Source organism: Pteropus alecto, unplaced genomic scaffold (assembly GCF_000325575.1).
Source record: "Pteropus alecto unplaced genomic scaffold, ASM32557v1 scaffold42, whole genome shotgun sequence".
Lineage (NCBI taxonomy): Eukaryota > Metazoa > Chordata > Mammalia > Chiroptera > Pteropodidae > Pteropus > Pteropus alecto.
In genome coordinates, this window is record NW_006434825.1 from 10,868,716 (window position 1) to 10,888,887 (window position 20,172).

Consider the following 20,172-nt stretch of genomic DNA (forward strand, 5'->3'; position numbering starts at 1 on the left):
TTTGTACAGCTCCTCGGAGCTCTTTCTATCTGCTAGGCTGGATATTGCCAAATTCAAATCAATTTTTGCTCAAATAAACTCTTAAACTTTTTAATATGCCTAGTTTATCTTTTAACGAAGGCACAACCAATATTATACAGACAACTAGGGGGTAGGGAGTAAGCCTGTAAAACCCACCCATAGTCAGGTAGCAAAAGTTCAGCCCAGGTGTGAGGTAGATAGGGCCCAGGCCCTGCAACCTAAGCTATCTCGGTAAGGAACAGTGACTGACTGTGTGTATGTGCCCGCTCCAGTGCTTGGATGGAGGGGTTTCCCCACTCTCCCAGGAGTGCAAGATGCTAGAAGTCACTTCGTGGACAGAGAAAAATAAGTCATCTGTGAGAGAGTTTACTCAGCCTCTAGATTTGTTATCCGCAAGTAGAAAGCCCACCTCGTGCTTCCTATAATATGTCAGACACCTAGCACAGGGCAAGTGTGTGCCCTCCATAAACACATTTCAAGATTAAGTTCAACATTTTTTGTGAGTGATTGGGAACGAGGCTGATGGAGGTACCTGCTGATCAGATTTGCCTGACATGGACTGAAGCTGAGTTGATCAGGATCCAAAGAGGACTGAATGGACTGGAGTTGTGGCCAAATTATCCAAGACAGAATTTAAAACCCCAAAAATAAGCCACACATACTTCACATGCCTAAAAAGAAAGGCTCCAAGATAGTGGAGCTGTGGCTTCATAGGAGCATTTGTGAAAAACACACAACTGAATTTTCTGAAGGGCCATGGGCTGTTCTATGTTAGAACAAGCACCCATGGGAGGCCAAAATAAAAATATGCACAACAGGCTCACAAATCCAGACTGTGATTCCCCTTTCCCCTGGGGAGTGGGAAGAGGGGAAGGGAGAGGAACACAGTATGAGGCCCAGACCATGAGTTCAGACTACACATATTCTACATCTGCTATGTGCCAGACTCCGAGGACCCTGCAGGGAAAGCAGAGTGGCAGGTCCCTGCTTTTGTGTAATTCAGAGTCTTAGATATATACATATCAGCTAATGATAAATTCTATGAGAGTGACTGGCTGTTTCAGACAGAGTAACCAAGGAGGTGGCAGCCACCGCCCTTCCTTACCTCCTCCTCCCACCCTCAAAGAGCACTTCCTGACAGCAAAGCTCCTGTGGAGAGCAGGACAGCAGTTATCACTGGTGCCTGGCAGGGCGGGGAGGCGCTAACGGGGAGCTGGCGTGTGTAGCTCTCAAGATCCGGGGAAACGCAGCTGGCGACCTCAAGCGGCCGGCTGAGGGCGAGCAGCCTGGGGCGCGCAGCCTGGGGCGCATGCGTGGGCCGCGGGGGTGGGCGCGTGCACGCGCGAGAATGGGAATCCTAGCAGGGCGGTGCGAGACAGCTGCAGCAGTTGCCGCAGGCGCGCGGGGCCGGGTGGAGCAGTGAGCTGAGAAGGTGGGGTCTGAAGGGCAAGTACTGTAACTAGGTCTGCGGCCGCGATGCCGACCCTGAAGCTGAAGCCGAAGCATCGCCCCTTCTGCTTCAGCGTGAAAGGCCACGTGAAGATGCTTCGACTGGTGAGGGTTGGCTGTGGGGTAGAGGGCAGTATGCAGCCATGGTCACAGGCAGTGAAATGGCTGTAAAGTAGTAAGTAGAATGTCCTGTCGTCTCTTCTAACCTTGTTTTTATCAAGGCTGCCCTAGAGGCAAGGCATTTTTCTCTAAGCAGCCGGTCAGGAGGAGAAAAATAAGGCACTGTCTTCCCCTTCAGGAGCTTTACACACACATTTATAAAGCAAAATCAGCATATCTACCTGAATGGCCCACACTTGAACCCAAAGCCAGGTACCCAGGTTACCAGGTGAGGCAGCTGCTATTGTACCACTCAGAAGCCAATAAGATAAGACTAAAGGGTTTCCGTGCATGCCATGTCTACTTATAAGTCAGAAGAAGTCTGCTGTGACCAAACTAAAAGCTGATACAGCCCAGAGCCAGGACAATGGAACTGCCTGTTTCTGGGGCATTGGACCTACCAGGAGTATTGCAGTCAGTTCTGAACAGAAGTTTGGAGAGAATGAATCATCATTTGGAGTAAGGTGACCTGGCTGGCTAACTAGAGAAGTAGAAACTATCATAGGAGAATATGTTGAAAGAATTCAAGAAAAAAGGAGAAAGAAAAAATAATTTAAAAATATTAAAGAAGTGACATAAGAGAGGAGATGGAAATAAAAGTTAAAGGGAAACAGTTCTGCTTAATATGAGGAATAATGTTATTTTCAGAAAACTCCCCAAATTAAATGTCCAATTAGTGAGGACATTGTAAATAGCTAAATAAACATGGCAGAAAACCATTTATTTAGCTATTTTAGAAATGATCATTTTTACAGCTTAAACTTGTATTCAGTAATCATTGAATAAATTATATTTGTTTGTTCTTTTCTTATAGGCACTAACTGTGACATCTATGACCTTTTTCATCATCTCACAAGCCCCCGAACCATACATTGTTATCGCTGGATTTGAAGTCACCGTTATTTTCTTTTTCATAATTTTATATATGTTCAGACTTGATCGAATAATGAACTGTATATTATGGCCTTTGCTTGTAAGTGTTCAGTTTCATCGTTAAAATTAACTACTTTTTCCTGCCATAGTGAGACATTTTAATAAACTCTATTCTTTAGTTTTCTTAAGCTTGTAAAGAATGTCTGATAGGCTTAGGAAGGAGGCACTCTACCCACTGCTAATGTGCTCTGTATTGTCCCTGGGGGATTCTCAGGGAACCAGGGTAGTCACAGAACATAAATTCTCTCAGCTCCGTCTAAAACTGACCCTTCTGTTAGGAGAATTCACTTTAATGTAGATCTTCTAAAGAAGTTTAAATTTAAGATCATGATAGAACATTTTTAATCTTTACCTCCCTTTCAAATGGGTGTTGATATGGCCTCAAAATTGGATAATAGAAATGGAGGCGGATAATATAAGTATCTATATCTTATACATCCCTGATCACTAAATGGAAAATCAAAATAATTAGGGAGGCTCAATAAAGCACAAAATTACCTTACTTAAAAATGTCTGCAATCATTAATGCTAAGTAATTTTAAACTCATCTTGTAGAGCCTCATTTAGTAGCATACGGATTTCACCTACCATACTCATAGCATTAGGAATAACTGCCCAGCAGAGTGTCCAAATGATTCTGTAAATCATCAGACAAGTTGAAGATATTAGTTAAGCTGTTTGTGGTCCTTCAGCCTGGAATATTAGCTGGTTCTAGGAAAAACCAAGTGACTTCGCCTCCTTCTCCTCCTTCAAGTCTTATCCCCAGCATCCTATCTCCACAGGTCTCCCTCCTGTGACCCTCTGCTGCACTCGTGTCATCCTTTCAAAGTGCTGATATCTAAGCTGATAACCCCTACTAAAGAAAGAGGACTTCAGAGCTATTCTCAAACCATAAGCATGCCTTAAAGTGGTACCTTCTGGAACCACCTTTGAAGGGCAATGATGAGCATTTCAGGCTAATCACAAGATGAGAAAGTCTCAAAAGGGGAAAGCTGCCAATTAGATAGGATCTTCATAGCACCTTTGCAAGCCCCTACTTGATCTACACTTTAGAGCTGGACCTGATTGGAAGGAGGTCTAGGAAAAGAGATTACAATCCTTTCTCAGTTGGCTCTCAGAGTACATAACATCATTTAGTGGCAGAAAGGGCTAAGCTAAATTATTCTAAGGATTTCTTCAAAGAAAGGACGAATGTGTTTCGCATCTTCAAATTAATTATAAATTAATTTTGTACTAAAAACTCATAGTTGGTTAGTTGCTCTTCATAATCTGCTTTTCCAGGGTTAATAAAACTAACACATTTTATCATTTACTTTTCTCCAAACTAAGAATTCTCTGAAGCTTCTTCTTACATGTCCCAGTAATAAACTTGGAGCCCTCAATTTAGCAGAATACATTGAGAAAGAGAGTGGCCTATGTGTAGCATACTGAGTGTCTCTAAATCTCTCAGGATAAAACTTTGCCAATATTGAAATCTTTGAGAAATGGTGCTATATGGTCAACTAAGTTATTACTCTATTAAGAAACCCAAGTTCCTCTCTACTCTTGATCTAACTAAATCATTTATTCAACAATGTTAAAAAGTATCTGCTAATCCCAGATTCTGTAATGAGTTCTCTGATAAGACAAAACACAAATCTCTACTGAGAAACTTTCAAGGTAGCCAGGAAGACAGATGAGCAATTCAGTGTAATAGGTGCTGTGACAGATGTATACCAGGATGGTGTGGAGGCACCCAGCCAGGGAAGGGGACCAAATCGTAACAGGCTTTCCTGAAGAAAAGTGCCTAAGCTGAGAGCTGAAAGATGAAAAATAGTTAGCTGACTGATATGGGGATGAAAGGGCTTTTCCCATAGAGGGAGCAATGTATGTGAGGGTGTAGGAGGAGAAAGAGCATGCCCCTCAAAGACCTGCCGGTAGTTCTGAATGGCTGATATTGAGCTATAAAGAGAGGACCAAGAGCAGAGGCTTAAGAGGCAGAAGGAGGTCAGAGCATTCAAGGCTTTGTATGCCCTAAGTTTTAACACAAAAGCCACTGGAAATTTTTGGAAGTTTTTAAGTAGGAGAGTGACATGATCAGCTTACATTTTAGGAGATGGCACTGGTGGCAGTGTTACTAATGGCTTAAAGAGGAACAAAACTAGAGATAGGTCTCAGAAACCACTTAAAAGTCTGTTACCATAATCCAGGCATGAAAATGATAAAGGCCTGAACTAAGGTTATAACAGTAGCTGGAGAGAAAGAGGATGTTAATGAGGTGAATGGATAGGACCGGGTAACTAAGGAGAATCAAGGATACCTGCCATTTAAATAACTATCTTGAGAGAGAAATGAGGTAGGAAGTATAGGAGGAAGAATAGGTTTAAGGAAGGACCAGGGAGTCTGGTACATAATGGGTTCAGTTTGAGAAATACTAGGTTTTAGTTGCATGTGGGGTATTCAGACAGAAATGCTCAGAACAGGTCTGAAGCTTAGGAGAGAGGAGTTAGAGCTTCAGCTTTGGGAGTCATCACCTTGTGATGGAAATGAGCTCTGGGACTGGCCTAAATGGCTCAGAAAGAATATACAGCAAGCTAAAAAGTAAAATTGAGAAATAACAACATACGGGGTAAAAAGGGGGGGTGGCCAGAGAAAGGCAGGAGAGGACCCAAGGGAGACCCATGTCACAGAAGCCAAGAGATGATAGCATTTCAAGAAGAAAGGAGTGAATAATATTACATGTAAAGGGAGAAAGTCCAGAAAAAAGATATATTCACTGACTATTAATAGAAGCCCCTGGAGACCAGTACCAGAGTGGTTTGTCTAGAATGGACAGGTGACAGTAAAGCTGTGGGAATAGTCAGACTGAACAGAGAAGGAGAGATGACTGTAACTAGAGGGACCCCCGCACTGAGTTGAGGCAATCTGGTCAGGGACAAAGAAGGGTAATGAACAGAATGAGGTCCCTGCAGAGTGGCCATGGGAATGGGAGCCAGCGCACAGTTGGAGAAGTTGCCTGGGGTTCTTTTACTGTAACAAAAGTGAAGGACACAAAGATGGCTGAAGATCTCTATTAATCTGGTGGGGGTGGGGAGTGGATGGCGGAAAGGTAATTTGTAAGTACTTCTGCCTGATAGCCACTATCTTCACTGATTAGGAAAGGAATTGGTCATGTAAAGCTGACCTTTCTATTCTATGTTTTCAGGATATTATCAACTCAGTGGTAACAGCAATATTCATGATGACTATATCTGTGCTGGCACTGATCCCAGAAACTACAACATTTATGATCCTTGGAGGGGTAAGTGGAGGCCTTTCCTATTTCTTCCTTTAGGTTTGATCAGAATTCAGATTTACTTGAAAAATAGATGTAAGAACAGAAAACTATACTATATTCATCCTTAGGGCTCCTAGGCCAGTATATAGTACCCAGTGGCTTAGTATTTTTTTGTATGAATACATGCCTTAATAATTAACATGAAGGAATGTGATTTCACACTAAAACTGAAGTTAACCGAATAAAGAGGTTCCTACATATCTCTCAAAGGTATGTGGTGCTAGACTAGACAGAGAAAACCTAGACTAAGAAAGGTTACTGGAATCAGTTACAGTACTTAGCTCTGAGAAACCTGATGTCAAGCAAAAATTAATAAGTTTCATAGCTCTTCCTTAAAAAAGAAAAAAAAACATACATACCAACCCGATGTCAAGCAAAAATTAATAAGTTTCATAGCTCTTCCTTAAAAAAGAAAAGAAAACATACATACCAACCCAATGTCAAGCAAAAATTAATAAGTTTCATAGCTCTTCCTTAAAAAAGAAAAAAAAAACATACATACCACTCGTGAAGATGAGGGATTGTTTTGAGCTCAGTTATTTCTTGTCCACATCCTTCTTCAGGTGGACTATAATAGATGTCTCATAATAAGGCAATAGTGGTAGGAAGCCTTACAACTAAAGAATTGTTTTGAACACTGCTTGAAGAGATACAAATCAGTTCAATTAGACTTTATGCTGGAAGGCAAGCCAAAATAAAAGTGTCGAGTAATACAGTTGAAATAGTAGCATCTAATATTCTTCTGAGATTTCTTATAAGAGGTTCAAAATCATTTGGCTTTTCTAGGTTCTGATCCAGAGAAGCGAATTAGAAAATTCTTCTTAAATAAATTCCCCTCTTCCTTCCTTGTCTTTTTAAAGTATGGGCCATTTAGGAGACCTGACTCGGATAGCCATGTATATCAGAATCCATGGTTTTTATCTCCCATTTAGGAGAACCAACTATTCTCAGATAGCCATGTATGTCAGAATCTATGGTTTTTCATCTTCCTTATTAGGTTTTTCATCTCCTTAGAGCCTAATGCTTAGGCCCTAATAGACTTCATGAGGTAAGGTAATTATTATAGAAATGAAATAATGCTGTAAGAGCAATTTCCCCCAGTTGTCTTTAAAGATAATCTTATCCCTCTACAATGGAGAAAGAGAGGCCAGGCAAAGGTCTTTCTTTGGAATTTACTTTCATCTACTTATTTACTCATTCATTCATTCTTTAAGTGCACTTTGATAGGTGCTGACAAAGTATAGAGCTGTGCTGTCCAGTGCGGTAGCCACTGGTCACATATGGCTATTGAGCACTGGAAATGTGGCTGGTCTGTTTTGAGATGAGCTGTATGTATAAAATACACACTGGATTTCAAAGACACCCCCCCCAACAAAATATAGAGTATTTCATTAATAACTTTGTTATATTGATGACATGTCAAAATGGTAATATTTTGGACATATAGGGCTAAATAAAATATCTTCCTAAGTGCAAGAAGTAAGTCAAATAGTTGAACATTGGAGATATAAATGTTGACTGATAACTAAATATCAGTAGGGCTTTAAACAATATATCCAGGAGCATAGTCAAGAGATCCAGAGAAGTATTTATTTCAGAGCCCATACCACTTCAATGTTATTTCTGCTCACTTAAATTATCTTTTCCCTTTCTCTAGGCCATAACTGGGAAAACCTAGGAATGAGAATAAAATGATCTCAGAGGTCTCCTCTCATTTTAGTATCAGGTAGCAGGGTAGGGAGCAATCCCAGGGCCCTAGCAAGGAAAGGAAGCCAGTGGGCACACCACTTAAAACCTGTGAATGACACAAGTCCAGATCACAGCTCCAGCAGTGACGCAATGTCTTTGTTTCCAGGCGTTTGGACTCCTGGTAGTGGTGTGCAGCATTGCTGACGCGGCTCTTATTTACCGGAAGCTTCTATTTAATCCGAGTGGTCCTTATCGGAAAAGTGCTACTCATGACAAAATATAAGTTTTATGGTTTTAAATATATATATATATATATATATTTTTTAAGGCAGTGCTAAGTATTAAACATATGTCTTTATTCTTGCACACAATTTCTGCAGTTGTTCTCATTTTAATCTCAATATGGGAGCTAGAACAACTTTAGGAACTCTGCACCCAGCATTCACCCTTACTATAACTTCCAAGAAAGTGCTGGAAACGCTTGGATGGGATTGGATGGGGTTTTCCCGCTCCTGGGCCTGGGTGGCAAAGAAGGCGCTGGAACCACCCTAAATAGTCTCCGGAGCCCTCTTCCTGGCTGGCTGGCAGCACGGAGGTGGTGAGGTTGAGACACTGAGCTCCCAGGCTAGGCAGGCGCGTTGTATCCAGGGTGGCGACGAGAGTGGCTAGAGGGCTTGGTTTGTCCTCGGGCAGTGAGAGCTGGGTGCGCGCGAGGAATAAGCAGCCGGCAGCCGTTGGGGCGCGACGCTGGTGACCAGGGAGAGCTGGCCACCGCCGCCGTGCAGGATCAGGGACGCAGAGCCAGCCTGACATAGCCAGGATCCCGGGTCCACCATGGATTCTGAAAACGCCAAGGAACCTCTGAGTGGCTTGCAATCCCAGGAAAAACCCCAGAAGGATACGATACCCTCGGAGCATTCTGCTCCCAGGAGTCCTGAGCACTCAGCAAATGAAGCACCCTCGGCGCCGCCACCTACACGCTCACTGCAGTCCACACAGCCTGGGCAGCCAGACCCCAGTAAGCGCACCACACCCTCAAAGACGTCCGCGACACCCTCAAAGACAGCCGCGACACCCTCAAAGACGGCCGCGACACCCTCAAAGACGGCCGCGACACCCTCAAAGACGGCCGCGACGCCCACTGAACACCAAGGGCCCGCTGAACACCAAGGGCCCGCTGAACACCAAGGGCCCACTGAACACCAAATGCATTTGAGCAAATCAGAGACGGAAGCCATCCAAAAGCGTGCCGCGGGCCGAGCCCGAGTCCCGCCCCAGTTCAGGGACAGCTTCAAGCGTTTTTTCTTCTCACCCACGGGAGCGTCGAAGGTCGTGAGGCTGGTGAGTAGAGAGCGCTGGTGCCCGGGCTGAACAAATGCAGGGCGGATGCAGGCCTCAGCCCCGGGAAACCTTCCCTGGGCCTCTTTGCCAGTCCCCCCTGTTTTGCCTCACCTTTCCCCGCAACCTCTCCTCTTGCTCCTCCACACACTCGAACCTTACTACTAAATTTGACTTCTTTTTTCCCGTCTCTGATATTTCTCAGGCTTCCTCTCACAAAGGGATTAATTAGGGAAGCAATGAAGATAATAGCAGAAACATGTAAATCAGCAAACACAAATAATAGAACTGACCAATAAAATTGATAAACCACTGGCCATGTAACAGGGAAAAAAGGGGGGAGGAGCGGACATACAGTCAAAGGTAGAAACCAGAAAGGGAAAATAATCACAAACACCAAAGAAACTGAAGGTATCCATGAGAGTACTTTGCAAAACAAAGAAATCTGAATAATTGGATGAAATAGTTGATTTTCATGGAAAATATAAATTACCAAAACTGATCCCAGAATAGAAAAACACCTAAACACACCAATATAAACACAGAAGAAAATAAGGAAGTATCAAATGAGTATCTTTCAAAAATGGGTCAGACTCAGGCTTTTTCACTGGTTAATGCTTTCAGACCTTCATGGAATAGAATTCTGATACTATTTAAAGTTTTTCAAAGCATGGAGAAAGAAACACTTCTGAACTATTTTTACAAAGTCAGTATAACACTGATATCAAAACCAGACCAAGGTCAGAAAAAGAAAACTAAATAGAAATCTCACTTGTATCAAAGCAATATGTTTTTTCTCATTTATTCCTTAGAAAAATAGGAGTGTATTGGACAATGACACTTTCAGTTTTTATGTATGCCACTCATAAATAAAAACAACTATCTATACTTCTCTATATCTATTTAGAGAAGTAGAGGCTATAATTTCAGCTCACATTACATAATATAAAAATATAAAGTTCATCTGCATTGTTAGAAAATAATACCCTCAAACCAACTCTTTTAAAAATAGGATGTCCCCAACTTTTTCAGAAACTTTTATGAATACAATATTACGTTTGTCCTTATCCTCTTTTATTTCTCCTTTTTAAGACTTATATATGATTTTACTATTTGGAATTTCTGATAAATCAGAATTTAAGATGATATTCACAGATTTTGTGACAAAACTACAATATTTACACATTCACATATAGTACAATGTAGTGGTCAAGTATTAGTAATGGTAATAAACTATTAAAGTAATAAGAAAATCATCATTTTAACAATTTAAATGTAAAGTAATAAGTATTAATATATTAGCAGAAAATATTCATCGATACTTTTAAAAATATACCATGAAGAACAGCATGATTCAATGTTAAAACTATTAAACTAATCCAACATATTATAAATAAAAGGAGAAAAAATTAGATTATATCAAGTAAGGTACAAAACACATTTGACAAAATTCAGCATTCATATCTGATTGCAAAAGAGAGAGGAGACCAGGAAAATAGGAATACATAGATATTTCACTGACATTGTCAAAATAAACCCAAAAGTCAACATCATGTATAATCAAACATCAGATGGATTCCCATTAAAATGAGGGACGAAGATGATGCCTGCTATCAACACTGTTACTCAATATTTTTCTGGAACCACTAGTAGTCACAGTTAGGAAAAAGAAATAAGAACATTTGAAAAGAAGAGGCAAAATATATCATTTCTTTCAGCTGATGTGATCATATATCTAAAAAACTCAAAGTCAACTGGGAAACAATTTAGAACAAAATAATTTCTACTAATTCATTAGTAAAAATTAGCAAACAATCACTTAAAATAGGAAATTTTTTCCTTTACAACAATGATCAAAATATATGATTAAATGAAATAAATTTGAATGGCCTATGTGTAGAAAATATTAAAACTCTACAAGATATTTAAAAGCCGCTAAAATAATTGGAAAGTCATACTTCATTCTTGAATAGTAAGACTAAATTTTGTAATAAGTTTCCAGATTATAAATTAAATGAAATCTAATTTAAATACCAACAGGCTAAGTTTGGGGAACTTGACCAAGACAAGCATGGTAGGCATAAACAATTTGAGAATGATTACTGAAAGATGAACCAGCTCAGGGGTAATCTGATACAAAATGGATTTCCTATAATTTCAAAAGTACTAGAATAGAAATTGACTAATCAATGTAAGAGAACAGTCTCAAAAAAGACGTGAAAACATCTGATAAAGATTGGATCAGTAGGGAAAATACTGGCATTTCCTAATAAATATTGTTGGGATAATCAGAAGCTATTTGGAAAGCAAGCAAGCTGGAGCTCTCCCTCACTCTACCAAAATCAATATATATTTACTCTGCGTTACCGCGTATACATACTTCTTTCTGGTATAAAATACACACTGTTAACAGTAGTTACTTTTAAGGAGATTGATTAGGGTTAGGTTGAGCAAGGAGAAACTTGTTGTTGTTGTTGTTTTAGGCGAGGCAACACTTGGTTGACCTCACAGATTGCAAGGACCTTGTCAGCTTACAATTCCTTATTTTACATCTACAGCACCTGGTCTTCCTAGGTGGTCTCCCATCCAAGTACTAACCAAGCCCAACCCTGCTTAGCTTCCTGCTTAGCTTCTGAGATCAGACGGGATCGGGCTTGCTCAGGGTAGCATGGCCATAGACTGATTTTTTTTTTTTTTTTACCTTTCTATACTATGTGCATTTTTATTTGCATGTATTATTTAATCTCGTAAAAATATTTTTAAAAATTAATAAAAGGTATGTGCAAAACAACACAGAAAATTTCAATGTAATCGGATTTGCATTCTGATTTGAATTCTGACAATTTATAGTTTTGTTTTGTTTTGTTTTGTTTTGTTTTTAAATAGCCTATGTACGTTAAAACAAATCCTGTTTCTTTTATTGCAGGGTCTTCTCATAGGAGCATTAACTTGTTTCATCGTCTCCGAAGCCCATGAGTCATACATAGCAATAACACTTGCGGAAGCCTTCATTGTTCTTTTTTTTATTGTAACATACATGCTAACCCTTCACCGCTTGATGACTTATTTACATTGGCCTTTACTTGTAAGTGTTCATTTTCATAATTCAAATATAAGCTTTGCCCCAGCCCCAGAGTAGAGGGAGGCTCTCCTCATGTGAAACCACCAGAGCTAGCTCTCTAGGCAAGGACATAGCCGAGCTGTGAAAGTTCAGAGGAGAAACTAGCCTAATACTCAGATTCTTTGGGCCCCTCTGTCTGCAGGACAACCAGCACACTCATCTGCTTCCATCTCCTTATGGTCCTGAACACATAGTATTTTTCAGCTTGTCCTAAAGAAAATTTTAATTTGTATATTCAGCAGGTAAATACATTTCTTACCTATTGCTTGTAAAACAGCACATGCTTCTACTTTTCAAACAGCACCCTCTCTAACAGATTATACACATCCCCGCCCCCCCTCAAAAGCAAGGATAGACATGGCAAAGCTGTAAAAAATTGTCACTTGTCCTCAAAGATCGCAAGAGTCAACCTTTTCACGTGTGTCAAGGGTCCCGAAGGGGTGCCAGATGGTGAAGTATTCAGGAAAAGACATTGCAGAGCCTTCTTCAATAGCTTTTTTCCCCAGAATTTCACATTCTTTATCAACTGAAAAATTCCTCAAGCTAGTCCCACAGGTGTCAGATAAGTCCTATTTACTGTGGAGCCTGAGGCTCTGCATCCTCACAAATGAGAGAGGGACTACAGTTTTGTCCAGATACAGATATGGGCCCAGTTCCTGGCCCTGCACCTTACTAGCTGTGTGAATTTTAGCCTATTTCCCCATCTAGGAAATTCAAGGAAGGAAAAATGTGATAATAACTTCCCCATAGGGTTCCTGTAACATGTAAAAATCTTTAAAGAAAATAATACAATAGTACAAAGTAAACATTCGCTATGAAGTGTCCAGCACACCCCATTAAGATCGTTGGTGGCTTTGACCATTTTTACCTTGCACTGTGAACAATCCTGTGAGCCCAGGCCTCTTCCACACCTCCTACTTCCTTATAGTACATTTTTTCTATCCTAAAGGTAGGATTGCTTGCTATTAAACTAAAACTCGAAATATTTTCTTCAAGTGTCTGAGAGATTTTCTAAAAAGGCTGCTGAGCTCTCTCTGTCCCACAGAGTGCCGAGCAACAGGAAGCAGACAAAGCAAAATCTGAGCAACTTTAATTGGACATATGGAAGACCCTCTTAGTTATGGAGAGCTATAACCATGGAGAGGTTTCTGAGGGGAAACTAAAATCTCTGTCCATGGAAATTTTCAAGAAGGGAAGGTAAAGTAACTCTTTTTGAGCCCATACTATGTGCCAGATACTTTTTTCATATGTATTACCTTATTTAATCCTCACAACAACCGGTGAGGCTGTAGTCATCCCCCATCCCACATTTGACAGGTGAAGAAATTGGATTTAAAGAGATTAAGTTGCCTATGGTCATAGTAGGCACATGGAAACTCAGACTTAGCCCAGGTCCGTCTGACTCTAAAGCCCAGACTTTATGCCCCATTGCTTTGTGATAGTTTCTCTAGCTTCACCAGCCCCCTACATCTTTGCTCTTCTTAGCTTCTATAAATTTTATGTTCTCTGTATCTTCTCCTATTTCCTCATGGTTTCCTTAAAAATTGGAGCCAAGGGTAAATTGATTATTTTGGGGGAGGGGGGTTATAGGCCCTCGGGGGTAGGTGACCCACAGCACCAAAGTCAGCAGTTGTGGGCAGGGAGACCAGAGCCCTCTGAAGAAAGGTCCACTGCCATAAAGATGGAGAGCCGGAGAGAGCTTCGAGGCACCCGCTTTGCTGTCAGGTCCAGGGGCAGTGTCCAGGAAGTATCTGAGACAGCGGCAAGAGCTGGGGTCTCCTAAGCATGTACCATGAGGGTCCTGTGAGAGGAGCTGTCCTCGCAGTGCTCACAGGCAGCTCAGGCCAGCTTGTGTAAAGTTGGAGGTTTTGGTCAATTCGAATAAAGCCAGGCCCCCTTTTACCACCTCTGTCCTTTGGTGAGAGCATTCTCTTTTCTCTGGGTGACCTTGGAATCCCAGAGTGTGCTTCAGAACGCCTGCCTTTTCCTTGCTACTGTCCTCCATGGTGTGGGCCAGGGCCTGGGACAGCACACAGATATACCTGATGAACTCCCAGGAGCTTCACAGTTGGGAAACTTTCATATCACAAAGATTACCCAGTTATTCTAATGCTCAACTAACTAGCAGTACACATACTAAGCAACCACATACTAACCAGCATAGTTGGTCAGGTGGTGAGTGATCTAATGGACTTGGAAAGTTTTTAAAAAGACCCATCAAAACAGGATGCAAAACTGAGTTCTCTCCTCCTATCCAGTCCCTTCCTTTCTAATCTGCCCTTTCAGATCCCATAAGATGAAGGTTGTATACATATAAGATTGCTCAGAAGGGTAAATTGCTACCACTGGATGGTAACAGGGAAGCCCTGGCATGGTAAGCAATGGGCTGGTTTGATGACAGTATTGGTGCCTACGAGGTAACTGAGACTTCAGAGAGTAGGTACACTTGGAGATGTGTTGACATCAAGCTGCAGGAGTCACTTGGGACCTTACCAAAAGGTTGGTGCGGCAAGCCAGAGAACATGACCTATTTCATACTGTAACTGTTTTCGGGCTCTGCACAGGATCAAAGTCCTGCCCACACACTAGAGGTGTCCACCATCCAGAGCTGTCACTTCCTTTTAGCCCTTCTCTCCAGGCAAGATGGTTTGGCGCTCAGGAGGTATAGGATTCAAGGAGTACTGATTTTAAGAAGGCAATTTCCTTAAAGGCTCACATGAAGATAACTTTCTTTATTCCTCTATTCTCATTCTTGAGAAAGGGTTCAGTGCGAAAGTCACTAGCCAGGAGGTAGAAAGTCTGATAAATCAGGGCTTCAGACCCTCAGCAAGGCAGCATCGAGGAGTACTGGCCTCACAGAAGGTGACCTCTTGAGAGGTCTTTAGACTCTGGGACAATATTTTGGCAGTCTCCTTCTCTGGAGAGATGATAGAGCCTGGGCTTGGGGACCCACTCCCCAGTCTCAATTGCAGCTTCTCGCTTCTGTCAAGGCTATGCCAAGGACCCTGACACCATGCGGAGGGTGCAGATCCAACTCTCAGCCAGCCCCTGACTTGTCAGCATGGCTCTGCATCAGAGCTAGTGAGAATACAGCTGTCCTCACCCCACCAGGGTAGAGTCACTTTCTTCATTTTTAGACTTCATCATCAATTTTACCCACCCTAGTCTAGCGTCATATATCGATGTATCCAAGAAAAGTATAAATTATAATTTATTGTCTTCTGAATAGCCCACATTTTCAACACTTCTACATTGTAAAAAATATTTTCAGTATGGTCAGAGAAACTGAGTCCTGGTCAAGCAGATGCTTTTGCCAATAGAAAGCAATTTTTTTGAAAAGGACATAATATATATTTTAAACTAAAACTCTATAGATGTGATGATTCAAAAACTATTAGCAATATATTTACATGTATAAGTAAGAAGTATCAGCTTTAGAATGTCTTCTGCAAATAAGATTCATGAAAAGCAACAGTTTTGGTGATTTCTGATCAGGCTCTGCCATGTGTTTGTAGAACCCAAGGCACAAATGGAACCAATGAAAGTTGCAGTTAGCTGACTACCATCTAATATTTATTATACATAAATTCTTCTTACAAAGACTGTATTCTGTGAAGCCAATTTAAATGTTTAACTTCTTTTCTAATATTTGGTGTTTTTTTTTTTTAAAGCATTCATCATTAAAGCATCTTCTTCTTTCCCAGTTATAATTCTACACCATTTTGTTTATCTCAGAGAACAGTTTGAAAGCTTTATGGAAAAATAACAGTCAAATAACAAACCCATCTCTCATTTTAGTCAGAGGAGGTTACTTGAGTCAATAGGGGAGTTAGTCAAGGGCAGGGAAAAAGATGATGAGTGAGGAAAGCATTTATGGGGAAACCAGAAGTCCCACTGCATGTGACAAGGCTCAGCTGCAATGTGACTCCATCAAGGAGAACACATATCTCTCTGTCAAAGATGAGGCCTACAAGAGAGTCTGTGTTTAAGGCAAAAGGAAGTGGGGTCAGTCAAGAGAAGGCCCTTGGGCACTCAAGTCAGACTGCTAAAGATCACGGCCACTTACTGGCTGAGCAACCCTGGGTAAGTTGCTTCCCCATCTGTAAATTGGGGATAATGAGAGTTTGTTGTGAGAATCAAATGAGATCACGTATTAACACCTTGGCACTGTATGTGACACACAGTAAGTGCTCAAGAAATGTGAGCTACAATAGAAATGTTAGGTTGAAGGTAAATATTAGCTCTGAAGGACAGTTCAGGAGAGCACTTTCTTTTGAGTATGGACCAAACTATAACATCCAGTAGTTCAAAGAGGAGATGGAATTACGACAGGGAGTCAATGATTGGCTAGGGAGGCTAAGTCTGCATCTGGTTTATTACTATTATCATTATTAATGTACTTTCATCCAAATTCTCTATGACCACAGCTGGTTAATTTTCATCTACACTTTGCTTCTTAGTTCTAAGAGTCCTGGTTCACATCTTTGAATATCTTGATTTACACAATCCTCAGGTGCTAAGCTTCCTACAAAGTTGTAGACTGAAGTACCTGCCCCGTGTGGCCAGAACTCTCACTCAGCCTACAGAACCTAGCTGGAACTTATTTCCAACCCTTATCAACCCTGCTCTATGACCCTCTTCCAATGTTACCCACCAGGTGCCCAGATAATAGATATTAGTGCTTTTCCAAGATGTAAGTCACATTCTATGATAGGGCTCCTTGCTCACCAATCTCAATAGGAAGAATACCTGCAAGTTTACTATCTGTGCACATTTTGAGTACAGATATCATGAATCTACATTTTGATACGCTCTCACTACCAACTAGATGCCAGGCACCTTACCTGATGCTTTCAGACTCATTATGCCATGTAATCGTCAGATCAACCCAATCATTCTCTCCATATTAAAAATTAGCATGTTAGGACAGAGGGTGATAAAACATGCCCAAGGTCACACATCTAGGATTGGCAGGCCAAATGAGTTCATCAACAAAAAACACTCTCACCTTATTTGTCCCATACCGTATTGACCCTCCACAGAAAATGCCAAAGATGGGTGCTGCACCATCTTAGGGGGACAGTTTATTTCCTCCTTATTGGTTGTCCGCCATGGGAGGCAATAGGGAGTTGAGTTCTGACTCAGCTCCTTGGCAGATAATTAATGTTAGGCAATTTAATCAACCTTTCTAAGCCTCTTATAATGGAGATCATAACAATATTGACTTTGCAGGGTGTTTATGAGGGTTAAATGAGATAATGACTGGGAAACGCTTGACACTAAAGAGTTCCATTAGAGCTGAAGCAATTTCATACACCCAATGGCAGAGCTCCCTGCTATGTTTGGGCAAGTGCACTAGACAGGCTGACACCACCAACTCAAGCCACCAAGACTTTAAGACCGAAAATGTTCACATTAGCTATTTGGACCATATTGTAATTATATCACACTGGGCTTTTGCTTCTCCCCGCAGACTGGTGCCGCTGACACATTGAGTACCCTCTCTTTCGTTATTGCTACACTACCAAACCCCAGCCTCTGCTTATTATACTCAGGAGTGCGCCCCTCCCACCCACTCACTTACCCTCACCTTTTATTTGGCACACAAAGCAGCAGATTGGGCTATCAGTTAAAGAGCCTAGTAATGAAATCCACAAGGAAGGACACAAATAGCCTATAGATGTCAGGGCAGACTCAATTCTGGCCATGTCTTAGGAAAAAACAAGCCAACAGCACAGGCATTCACTCCAGAATACCAGGCCTATTCCTAAGGTGGCTTCCTACCTTCTTGGGATGGGCAAACCTACAGAATAAATATGACCCCACTTCCAAAGGATCTATTCTACCTGAAGATTTAGGAGTGGAATTAAATCAGTAAGGTGCTAACCTAAAATTTTATTTTCATATTAAAGCGTATTGTGGAGTAAAATGAAGCATTTATATTAATTTAAAATTCAAGAACTCAAAAAATCCAATTACCGAAGACCAATTTGACTGCTCCAACCTAGATTTTTTCATGTTCACTTTCCTATGCCTTTTAAGAAAAGTCTAATGGAAAAGTTGTCAGCTTTTTTTTTTTTAATGGTGTTCTTTAATGAAATTAAACCCATTTCTGCTGACAAAGTCCTATCCAGAACCTTAAAAATCACAGAAACTCACGTCTCTGGAAGATATAAGAATTAGGCTGCTGGTAAAGTTTCAAAAAGGCATCCATCCTTAGATGAGTAATTGAACAATTTAAATATTTTATGAAGCTACGTTTTCATGTAAAGTTGACAATTTTCAATTCTGCATTACAGGATCTTATCAACAGTTTCATTACAGCTGTGTTCCTTTTAGTAGTTGCTATCATGACAATGCAGGAAAAGGACAGAAGACATTTATTCTATGTTGGAGGGGTAAGTAGAGGCCATCGTGACTCCACTTAAGATCAGTATTTCAAGACTCTGAAAAGGGAACTGGCAGACCATCATTATTCCATACACACTATTTTTTGAACTATTGCAACAAGATGCTCTTGTCTGTAAATAGGATTTTGACCTTTCTGGACTAGAGAATGATATTTTTAAAGCACATGAAAAGAATGATTATAGCGGGGAGAAAAAAAAATCACATTGTCAAACGTGACTGACCCAGCCTATTCAGGAAGGAAGGAAGGTCCCAGCATGTGCTTCACACAAGGCTAGGCAGGTTCTCACTTAATCTTTACAACTTTCATTGTTATAGATATGGGAACTGAGGTTAAATACCTTGGCCTGAGTCATAAGACTAGGACTCAAATCCTCATCATATGAAGAGCACAAGATATTGCAGATTAAATGCTTGGGAAATAGTGAGTAGGAAGTGGGGAGGTGAGACTAGTTCAAGAAGTCAAGCAAAGGGAACAGAAGTTAATCCAGAAAAAAAATTTTAATTATTTGAATTCGTTCCATAATCAGTAAATATTCTGTCAATCTCATTGGAATGTGTCAGGCCTAAACTCAGTGTTGGGAATAGAGTCCCTTCCACCTGGGGGAGCTCACAGATTAGCTGGAGCAAGACCTACCTAGGAAAAGTTCATTTAAGCAACCAGGATTTCAGTGACCATAAAGAGAAACTTCCGAGGCAGACAGGAGCTGGGGAACACCAGGAATCTCAGGTGCTGTGGGCCAGCTGGTTCCTGTCTGCTACCTCAGCCACCAGGCCTTCCCCTACCTGCCAGGGCCTCCTACCCCCTGGTCTCCATCAATTCTTACCTGGATGGCAGGATCCCCTACCATCCCCCCACGCCCCCACTGGGCTCCCTGCCTCCAGCCTGGTTCACTCTCCATTCACCTCGTGGCTACTGCAAGTGGGCTTTATGAGTCTGGCACTTGACCTCTTCTCTTGATAAAGTCCCAAATCCTGCATCTCCCCAACCTCAAGTGGGCCCCCTCCCTCACCAGTTCCAAAGGTCTCAGCCACACCAGTTTCCTTAGAGACCTCAGTCTAGTACCTGAAATCTAGTCCCCTTGGGAATTCCTTCTTGCCCTTTCAAACTTGGCCTGAGTCCATTCCAGTGAGGGACTATCTCAGGACCCCAACCCCGCCTGGATCCTCCGAGGGTCAGTGCCCTTCTCTAGTCCTTTCCTGGTGCCTCCGGCATCAGGCAAGGTAATTACTGGCAGCAAAACCCACCATTTCCAAAATCTCTTTCTCTGGGAACGGCAGAAAGGGCCACAACAGATAGTGGAGGGTCAAAGCGGGACGAGAGGCCGCCCACATCCCGGGATGCGGATAGGGAAGGCAGGTTGCTGCTGAGCTGCAAAATAACCGGGCCTTTCCTTCCCACATATGGTCTAACAGACCCTGTGTCTCACGGCGGCAATCCTGTGTCTCGTCGATGCAACTCTGGTCACCAAGACGATGAGGAATAACATGAAAAGAGCCCTGGGAATGGAAAAGGAACCCGATTACTCCCTCGCCTCGGCGGAACCCCCGAAACCCGCCCAGTAATAATCTGTGAAGGCACAGGCAAAGGCACCCACCTCTGCACCCTCGCAGGCACCCTCTCGGACGTCCACAGTGGCATCCTCGCAAACATCCTTGCGGGCAAAAGCAGCTGTGTCTCATACCTCCCGCTCCTCCCACCACTGAGCTCACATGCTGTCACCCATTTCCGCCCACG

The 20,172-nt window shown here is 41.8% G+C and overlaps 2 protein-coding genes and 1 pseudogene across 2 annotated transcripts; 2 read left to right on the forward strand and 1 right to left on the reverse strand.

The window, feature by feature from the left end:
- The first annotated feature begins 1,377 nt into the window (after positions 1 to 1,377).
- LOC102890227 (chemokine-like factor) lies at positions 1,378 to 7,927 on the forward strand. The gene is made up of 4 exons (XM_006909729.3): positions 1,378 to 1,575; positions 2,444 to 2,602; positions 5,747 to 5,842; positions 7,734 to 7,927. Exons 1-4 carry the CDS (start codon positions 1,498 to 1,500, stop codon positions 7,848 to 7,850), a joined length of 450 nt encoding a protein of 149 aa, XP_006909791.1. The 5' UTR covers positions 1,378 to 1,497; the 3' UTR covers positions 7,851 to 7,927.
- A 474-nt stretch (positions 7,928 to 8,401) lies between these two features.
- Positions 8,402 to 20,000, forward strand: LOC102880501 (CKLF-like MARVEL transmembrane domain-containing protein 2). The gene is made up of 4 exons (XM_006909857.1): positions 8,402 to 8,908; positions 11,832 to 11,990; positions 18,326 to 18,424; positions 19,851 to 20,000. Exons 1-4 carry the CDS (start codon positions 8,402 to 8,404, stop codon positions 19,998 to 20,000), a joined length of 915 nt encoding a protein of 304 aa, XP_006909919.1.
- LOC112478190 lies at positions 11,455 to 11,585 on the reverse strand (annotated as a pseudogene).
- Positions 20,001 to 20,172: the final 172 nt, after the last annotated feature.

What these genes read in the sequence shown, in the direction of transcription:
- LOC102880501 (XM_006909857.1), top strand. Translation starts at nt 8,402, where the DNA reads ATGGATTCTGAAAACGCCAAGGAACCTCTGAGTGGCTTGCAATCCCAG. An exon ending in CGTCGAAGGTCGTGAGGCTG is followed by an intron (nt 8,909 to 11,831) that starts GTGAGTAGAGAG and finishes CTTTTATTGCAG; the next exon opens with GGTCTTCTCATAGGAGCATT. An exon ending in ATTTACATTGGCCTTTACTT is followed by an intron (nt 11,991 to 18,325) that starts GTAAGTGTTCAT and finishes TCTGCATTACAG; the next exon opens with GATCTTATCAACAGTTTCAT.
- LOC102890227 (XM_006909729.3), top strand. Translation starts at nt 1,498, where the DNA reads ATGCCGACCCTGAAGCTGAAGCCGAAGCATCGCCCCTTCTGCTTCAGC. An exon ending in GTATATTATGGCCTTTGCTT is followed by an intron (nt 2,603 to 5,746) that starts GTAAGTGTTCAG and finishes CTATGTTTTCAG; the next exon opens with GATATTATCAACTCAGTGGT. An exon ending in CATTTATGATCCTTGGAGGG is followed by an intron (nt 5,843 to 7,733) that starts GTAAGTGGAGGC and finishes CTTTGTTTCCAG; the next exon opens with GCGTTTGGACTCCTGGTAGT.